Source organism: Salarias fasciatus, chromosome 11 (genome assembly GCF_902148845.1).
Source record: "Salarias fasciatus chromosome 11, fSalaFa1.1, whole genome shotgun sequence".
In the NCBI taxonomy this organism is placed as follows: Eukaryota; Metazoa; Chordata; class Actinopteri; order Blenniiformes; family Blenniidae; genus Salarias; species Salarias fasciatus.
In genome coordinates this window covers 31,054,084-31,063,473 of record NC_043755.1, presented here as the reverse complement: position 1 = coordinate 31,063,473, position 9,390 = coordinate 31,054,084, and the positions used below count along the sequence as shown (strand labels likewise).

The 9,390-nt window shown below is 44.0% G+C and overlaps 1 protein-coding gene across 1 annotated transcript; it reads right to left on the bottom strand.

Annotated features, from left to right (window-relative positions):
* Positions 1-860: 860 nt before the first annotated feature.
* ensab (endosulfine alpha b) lies at positions 861-8,769 on the bottom strand. The gene is made up of 3 exons (XM_030103858.1): positions 8,595-8,769; positions 5,595-5,717; positions 861-3,195 (listed from the first exon to the last, which is right to left on the bottom strand). Exons 1-3 carry the CDS (start codon positions 8,649-8,651, stop codon positions 3,025-3,027), a joined length of 351 nt encoding a protein of 116 aa, XP_029959718.1. The 5' UTR covers positions 8,652-8,769; the 3' UTR covers positions 861-3,024.
* Between the last annotated feature and the right edge of the window lie 621 nt (positions 8,770-9,390).

The following is a 9,390-nucleotide window of genomic DNA, read 5'->3' as shown; positions in this document are numbered from 1 at the left end:
TTGAAAAAAAATTACTTAAATCCATCAATAAGAACAAATTTGATCAATTTCTATGTGATCCAAATGTCTCAGAATGCTTTTACCAACAAAAACACTCAGAAATCATTAAAAAAAAAATACATTTCAGTCTTATTAATGTAAAAGTTTATTTCAAATACTGACAAAAATCCTCTCGCCTACTCCCACACAACTGAAACATTCCAAGTACCCCTGTACTTTCTGAAATCTTAAAATCATTCCTGTGTTCTCCAGTCATCCTCTTTTATCATGTAAACCCCCCCTTTTTTTCTTTTTGGAAGCAAGGGTGCCTCTGATTTCCCTGCAGTTATCTCGGGCCAGGATGAAGATAGCCATTATACAAGAGAACACAAGAAAAACAAAAACAAAAACAAAAAAAAAAAGAAATATTTACTTGCAAAACAAGAAAACAGATCAGATAAAAGCAGCACAAGAAGTACTTGAGAGCACAGAGCCTGTCGTTTCTTTTATACATTCTGGCACGTGTTGAGAAGATCTGAACGAGAGACACCCTGTGTGCCGGGGCCCAGACGTCGGCCCCGACACTTTCTCCCGTCGAAGTCTTCGTGCAAAGCCAAAGTAGCATCCGAGAACCCCTGTCCGCCGTTTCACCCGACACGAACATGTTGGCTTGTACACACGGTGCGATGCTGAACAGGCCGTTCTTTTCAATCGAGGTGACGTAAAGCTTCAAACTTTAGTCGGACCGAATGCTGGCCGTGAGCCGGCAAAATCCAGCAAAGCACTTCTGAGATCTGCAGTCGAAAGCCCGAGCTGCAGGAGCCGGAGGAGTGTGAAACAGAGATCTGGGACAGGCGTCCTTTACAGGGTATCATCGCTTCGATTTGTCTTTGAATCAGCAGCATTTACACATATTTTCATATGATACAGATTCACATAGCCTCTGCGAGAAGATGCAGCAGAAGTAGTGTTGAAACTGAAAGGGGAGAGGAACCATGAAATCAGGAAGGGCGTGTGGGGGTCATTTCCTGTCGAGGTCTATTTACAACAGCTGGAACGGACGAAAAGCGGTGCATTCGTACGACACCATCACAGGCACATACGTCCACATCGAGGTCTCTTTCACTCACTGTAAATTTGACACATTTTCACATCTTGAGAGAGAGAGAGAGAGAGAGAGAGAGAGAGACAGAGAGACAGAGAGAGACAGAGAGAGAGAGAGAGAATGGAAAAAGGCCGGTGGGGTTTAAGGGTGTGATGGTGCATGCGCCCTGTCGGCGGAGTGTGTGTTAGCAACGCTTCCCTGAAGCTGGTTCTCAGTTCAGAGTCTGGAGATGTGGTCATCTGCTTGGGTCACTGGATCTCTCCGGCGGAGACACGGCGTCCCGCTCGAAGCCCGCGGTGATGCTGCGCTGGTCGGGTTACCTGCTGTTTACCCTCTGACATTCCTGAGATCAAAGATCAGTGTCAGTTCACTAAAAAAATAACACAACTCGTCTATGCTGGCAGCAGACGTGAGATTTCAGTAGAGTTAGCGTTCTCTGATGTGAGCTGTCAGTAAAGTAAAGTTTGTGACTGCGATGTGTAAAAAGCACGGTGGAAACAATCTCAGAAGGAGGTCATTCTTTCGGTCGATCGCGAACACGAGCTACAACTACCAAGGCTTCGTCTGTGGATGCGTCTGTTGTCTCAGCAGGACTTTTACGGTTCGCTGGTTGAACTTAAAACCCTGTTTGGATCGGTGAAAGTCAGAAATCTGGACGGGTCCATCACTCCTCCGCTCTGCGTCACGATATGGTGACGGAGGCCAGATGATTAGACGGTAACAGTCTCGCTGAAACGCCAAGCGGATCCACAGACCGACTGAGGGATTTGGCTAAAGCGAAGAAAGCCCAGGATGTGACCCCAAAGCCAGCTGACGCCCCCGGGCCCTGCCGGCTGGTCCGGGCTGATGAATGACGCGCTTGTTTGAATATCATTTACAGGAGGGTATTTTCAACTTCTATCCCCCGCCTGGTAAACACAACCCAACTCAGACTGAGCTCACACGCTTCCTCTGGCTCCGAGCGATTAAACATAACACGAGAGACTCTGCTGAGTGTGTGTGTGGATTGTCAGGACAGCAACAAGTAACAGGAAGGACTGGAGGCGTGTCAGCACTTCTTCTCAATAAGCAGACATTTCACTCCCAATTTAAAAATAAAAAAGTGTGATTTCTTTGCCGTGTCACGTTGTAGTGTTAGAATCATGCAGCATATTGAGAGAGAGAGAGAGACCAGGAACAAAGGGCATCTGGAAGCTGATGGGGGGCGACATGTGGTCCAGATCCCCTGCAGGCTGATGAGCTCTGGTTATATTTAATGAAAAGTGACCGGAGCGTGACACCAACCCTGCGCTCTGCTCCGTTCCCAATTAGGCGTCGAACACGCGCTAAACTAAGCAGCCGGCCCTCACAGATTTGGTATGCGAGCAACTATTCACACACTTCTTCCAACTTCACTGAAGCCACTGACATGGAGCGGGAAGGACAGAAAGATCAAATCAAATCAGACGTTATGGTTCCAAACTCCCTCACACGTACACACACACACACATCATTTGGTGTCATTCAGGATGCAAAAAAAAAAAAAAAAAGAACGATCAAAACTTACTATACAGAATACAAAGTGCATTATCTCACCCATCCAACCCCTGCCCGACGACACACACCTACTGCGATGCATCTTGGAACACTGAAAACCCAAGATATGAGGGAGGCGGCAGAGCGGAGTGCGCAGAAGAGGCAGAGCTGTGCGTGGTGGGAAGGAAGGCAGAAAACAAGGCAGCCAGCCAGATGCCTGAACCTCCACCCGTCCCGTCCCACCCCGCCCCCCCCCCAACCCAACAAGCAAATGGAGTTTTCAACTTCTACAACTCTGCCCGATATGTTAAAGCCGGTGGCGCCTGGGGATGAAGAGGGAAGAGCGGGGAAGGAGTGGACGAACTGGGGACACGGGTGAGGTGCAAAAAGGGACGAGTCCCAGGGGGCTTCTGAGATGATGGCGGCTAGCCCACGAGCTTGCTGGTCACCAAGGAGGACTTCCTCTGGGGCAGATCCTGCGGCGTGGGGATGTGGTCTCCCGTCACCAGGTTCTTGTCGGGTCCCGCCGTGGGGAGCTGCTTGTTCTTCATCTTGGCCTTGGCCATGTTGTAGTCGCCCGAGTCGAAGTACTTTTGCTGCAAAAACGAGACATTTCCACATTTAGATTTGACTCATTCAGAGCAAATACAGTGTGGGTTGGTCATGTTTCTGAGTTTGTGCAGTTAGACTTTCTACCCACTCACATGATAATCAATTATAAAGGGCTTTGATTCTAAAGAACAGCAGCACGGCCCACACACTCAAACAAAAATAAGTACAATGACCATCAGAAACAGGAGGGGAAGAAAACTGTCACATCGAAGGAAGGATGAAAGAGAAAGTAAATCACAACCAATGAATACGTTGAAATGAGTAACTGCATAAAGGGGTCACAGCTTTCAAGCACAATGAAATTTGGTTCAGTCAAAAAATACAAACACCATACAAGAAAAACAACTAACTCTACAAACAAATCTCCAATAAAGTCCAAAAAGAAAATTCTAGGAAAAAGTCAAAGACAAAAAAAATTCTACTAATCTCCCCATGAAATGTAAAAAACGTAAAAAAAATAAAATAAAAAAAAACCTCAATTAATATCCAAAAATGTAAAATTATTTAAAAAGTCAAACACATAAAATTCCACTGCAAAATCTCAGAAATTCCAAACATAAAATTCTCTCAAAAGTCCAAATCCTAAGATGTGATTAAAAACCAAAACCACAGAACATTGTTGAAAGAACTAAAGTATGAACAGTGTTCAGCTGTCAGGTATTGATGTCAGTTCACTGTTGGTTATCTTCAACCCTTAAGTCCACCAGTCAAAGACATGGAGGCTCAAACTGTAATCGATCTTAGGCAAAGACAACAGACTGAAAGAAAGACATGAAAACAAATATGGAAAGCACAAATTGAAGATGATGAACACAAGTGTGGTTCAGGTAGACGTTCTGAAGACTTCAGGATTCTGTGGGAACATGTAGTGAATATGAGCTGCGGTTTCAAGCATGGAGAAAATAGAAGCTTCAAGCGCCGTCACGACTCCTACAAATACGTAATGATTATGGTGGACATGGCTGGAACACCAGCGAAGGAGAAGGTGTGTGGGAAGGCAGCGGGAACGGAGCTGCCGAGCTATTTATCTTTAGCTCTTTAACAGTAATAACAGCGAAAACGAGCTGAAAGATCGACTGCACCGAATCCTATGAAGATAGATTGGAAGGGAAAAAATGGAGAAATCAAAGGTTCAGTGCTTTTTAACCTTTTAATGAAATATTTACTGATTCACTCAAAATCAAAACCATAAACTGCTCTCTCAAGACCCTCCAACGGTCCGGGTGTCGTAAGTCTCTGATGATGTTCATTAACTTCAGATGAAGTGCTGCAATTTCTTTTTTGGCTTCCCCCCTCGGTCTGCCTCCGCACTGATTTCCCACAATGACTTTCAGCAGCCTCCAGAGGAGGAAGCTCTCCGTGGCACCGACAGTACGAGTAGGTGGGCAGAGCGGCACTTGCTTTTTGCCTCTGGGTGTCCGCCATGCTGCTCGCAATGCAAATGAAGTGCAGGGTACATTTCATACGAGGCAACGATTCCAAGTGGAAACACACGACTTTCATTCTGGGTTGTCTGTTTACACGACGACGGTGCACGAACTTTTTGAAAACGCCCTGGCCGTGCAAACAAAGGAAAAGGACTTGTTTTATGTGTGCCCAGGTGCTTACCTTTAAACATTTTCACACTTTATGTTATGTGCACTATTGAAATTGTGTGTACTCTCGTCTACTTTTTATTGACGTGCAAAGAGTGCAACACCTTTAATGTCATTACATGAATCTATGAGCTGAGAGTTACCCGTAAGAGCAATTTCGATGTCCGTGTACGTCCACTGTTTATAGCACATTGTTCGCTGCACGCACGTGCGACTGCATGCACGTGTGTGGTGTCATTACAAAAACAACCAACAGCACCAACTCGTGGCCCAACATGAGAACCCCATCGTTTTCGGAACGTTGCTGCGTAAACGGGGGAACTTTCCGTTTTCACTGGATCTTCTAGATGGAGCGATAAAGGACGCTGCTGGCAGTGGTTTCTCTGTCCAGTATACAGAGATTTCAACCAAGTCTAAATAGCTTGTCTTAAAAAAAGGGAAAATTTAATTCATTTTTACATTCAGGAGCAATTGTTCTTAAGGGCTGATTTCCACATCCTTGAATTGATTGCTCATTGTTTATTTCCTAACATTTCCTACATGCTACCCGGGTTTCAAATCCTTTCACGCTGCCTCTGGGAGTGACACTGCAGTCTGATGACTCTGAAGCTCTAAATGCACACGGTTGGATGTTCTTTTGCGCGGTGTGACTGACCAGTGAGGGAACACATCCCTGGAACTTACGCAAACTTTATAAATATAGTGTTTTTCAGTCACACTCATGCACACATTCTGTGTCGGTATCAATTCTGTGCAGAGAAACTGTTCGGATCATGTTGGCCACCTACCCCTCTCGTTAATCTCTTCATCAGGAGGTCGGAGCCTCCGGGCTTCTGGCCCAGGCCGGGGTACTTGGCCTTCAGCTTGGCCTCCTCTGCTTTCACCGGGTTTGCATTCTTCTCCTGAGAGTCCTGTGCAGACAAGAAGAAAATCAATTCGACACTTTTGTTTGGCGGGAAACACCGAGCCCTCAAAGTGTCAGCTGACACAGTATCGGGAACAACGATCCGAAATTCCCCAAACCTTGACTGCTTCTACAAAAATACCTCTGATCAGGGAACATAAAAGCCACTTAAACCAAAACCAAATAAAGCAGGGGTGTCAAACTCACTCAGTTCAGGAGCAACAAACAGCTCAGTTTCATCCTGACTGGGCTGGACCAGTAAAACAGAGTCTTAATAGCCTTTAAATTTAAACTTCAAAGATTTTATTTGCTGTGGTGCAGAGTATGCATGATGAAAATGTCTATATTTTCACAAAACCAAACAAATCACTACTGAACAGGACTACAATCTTAACATGAAGCCACTTTCATTGGTACTTTCTGGTGCAAAATACAGTGAAATGTCCAAACATCTTCTTGTTTGGATGTTACATTCTGGGTGCTTTTGCTGACAGCATGGCTTTAAGGCTGGTTTGATACCAACAACACAGCTAGTTTTCATGGCAGCTTGTTTAAAAATCTTTTTTTTTTCTTTTAAATTTGTACAATTTGCTTGGTAGTTTGGTGGGCCAGATTAGACAATCTTGCAGTCCAGTTTTGACATCCCTAATACAAAGTATGTTTGAAATCATCTCACAAGCTGAGAAAGTTACAGTAAAATGAGTCTCGTTTCACGTATGACTAATTAAAACATCGTCCAAAAGCAAATTTTGAAAGCTTTGGTGGAAATGAACACAAATATCATGCATGAATCAGAGAACTTGTCTTTCAAGAAATATCTCTGACAAGTCCTCCCATGTTGTTTTAGCAAATGTCAGGTTAAGACATGAAGGACGCCACTTAGAGCTTCAAGCATTTTGAAACGTTCCTGTTTCCGAGTTTGGGAAACACACTGCGTGTAACTTCTCGTACAATCTGGGAAATAAGTTTCAACAATAAACTGACTGGAAGCGATTGCCAAATACTTGCAAAAGTCACTGCACATCGCAAAAGATGGTAAATTACTGTAGACAATACAAATATATGGACTGTTGCCTCTGAACACTGGCCAAACTGGTCCGACACCTGTCATAAAGCTCTCCGTCAGCTCCTGATTGAGGACACTTAATTGGGTCACCGCCTTGTGTACACAGAGTGAGCGAAAAGCTTTTACAGCACGTTAAATCTATCTCGCTTCACAAGCGTTGTGAAATGCACCTAAGAGCGGGGAGGACAAACTCAAAAGCCCATGGAAACACTCCTTGTACACACACCTGGACCGAGCCTACTTCCTCTATTCTGACACGTTAGGGCGCTTGCTCAGTGGGGATAAAATGTGACTCTGGACACAGATTCCCTCAGGAGGAGGGGGGAACGAGCAGCACACGGTGTGCTGATTCACTTGGGGCTATGAGGAGAAATTTATGAGCTACTATATTTGCTCCCAATGCAGAGAAACTGCAGAGTCTTAACGACACAATGTGAGTGCTGCTTGGATTAAACCTGCAAACCAAATGTTTGCAAATGCAGATGTGAAGCAACGATTACAGTAAGCTTCACAGGTGACCTCAACAATTTCTGACTGAAGCCAAATTTGGTTTATAGTTAGCAATACTGAGACATCTAAGATTTATTAAACCATAATGTAAACTATTGCACGCATCACTGCACTTACACACCCATTTTACACAGACATTACTTTTTGAAATAATAATAACAATAAAAATAGTAGCCATTCACTCAAGTGTATTGTACAAAACAAAACTAGCCATTTACTCATCTTATCTCAGGGGGTGTGGAGCAGCAAAGGGCAGAAACTTTAAGGTGCTCCAGGAAGCTGATCTGTGTCAAAGGTCTTTAGGGACATGTCCACTGTGGGAATTTGACCTACAAACTCCCAATCTAACGGCTGCTTCTCTAGCTTCTTCAAACAACTTAGCACTGAATTACAATAAACTGACCCAGCAAGCCATCGGTTTGTTTCTTTTGCCTTATGACAGTAAGAAATTTCCCTCAAACCTGCAAAAGAACAACAAAAACTGGTTTTACAGGTTTTGAGTAAATGGGTTTCGGAGTACCTCTGAAAAAATCTCCAATTCCATATATATCCTGAAAATTATTAGATTTTTTTTAAGTCTGACAATGAATGGGACATGAGAGCCATACTAATGTGCTATAACCATGATCTTTGTCAGATCAATAAACACCATTTCTATTCAGTCTTTGCACATTTCTGGCCACAAGGTGCATGCAAGTGGAATTCATGGTTTCAGTTCCTCTAAGATGGTTGTTGCTCAACTCACGCCCTGTTGATATGTAAACAATCTGAGCAGGTACTGCATTTTGCCAATGAACAAATTTGACTATAAAGTGTTAATCTGACATCAGATCTGTGTTGTTATATAAAAAAAGAGGTTGAATCCACGTAAGAATCACAGTTAATGACAAAAACAGGGAATACACGTAGGCCTACTGCAGTTTGATGTTACCGTCAGGACAACACGTGAATCGCAAAGTGTTAAAGGCAGATTGTGTTCGTCTTGAGTTGATCTAAGAGCAGATTTGAGGTTAAATCGTAGGTTTTATTGGAGGCTGCAGGCCCTGCGTGACACGTTTAGAGACCCTCCGTGCAGACCAATGAGGCCTGAGCTGCGGTGGAGCTGTCGGCCAATGACACACGGCAGGAGACAAAAGAAAGCAGAGGTCTGGATGCAGTGACAGCGGCAGGGGGAAGCGGTATTTCACCACACAGGGCATGTTGTGGTTGCACTGTTTGTCCTCCTCCTTCAGCCTCACTGCAAACACCTCACCTGAGAGCTAGCTGGCTGCTGTTAGCCACCTCTCGCTAACATGCTTGCAGACCCACCTGTTTTTCGTCCTCGTAGTCCACCTGAGTGTCCGAGTCCAGGTTTTCTGTCGACATCGTGCCCCGTTAAGCCAGACAACTCAGAGAGTTGAATGTAGCGTGTAGTGTTGTGAACCTAATCCCGCTTTTCTCAACACGACTGCTCCCCAACAAAAATGGCGTAACGAGATGTGACATCACCATTGGGAGGGAGGCGGAACCGTTTAGAGATTGACATATACAGTAACCAATTGAGAGACAGGACGGCTCAAACTCTAACCAATAGGATGCCTCAAGATGCCCAGATTGATTTGATTGACAAGCCAGTTGGCCAATAGGATGACAGAATGAAAAGTGGGGGCGATGCGGGGGCCGCAGTGGATCAACACAATTCTCAGGAATAACGGAAAAGATAATCGCTAAAGCTGGTTGTAAATTTATTATTACGCACTTTATAAACGACCATACTACAAAGTACTTTATCTGGAGTTGTTAATGTAATGATTTGATCCATTTCAGTGCGCTTTGGAGGAGCTCTGATCTCATTGGTTTGACAAACTGTCAGTCAAACAATTAATTAGTGGGATTTTCGATTAACTACGTGAGAAAGGTTAACTTTTAAATATTTGTTTACAAATTTATATGAAAATACACGTAAATCTGTTATTTAATATACTTCTGTGGCTATTATGTAAGTACAGATCATTGTCAACATTTTCAATGTTCTTGTAGTAAAAAAGTCGTAATTAAGCTAGCAGCTAGCTAAAGTCTAAAAGCAGCTGTTTCAAACAGCTTTCATTTTACAGAAACGTTATTT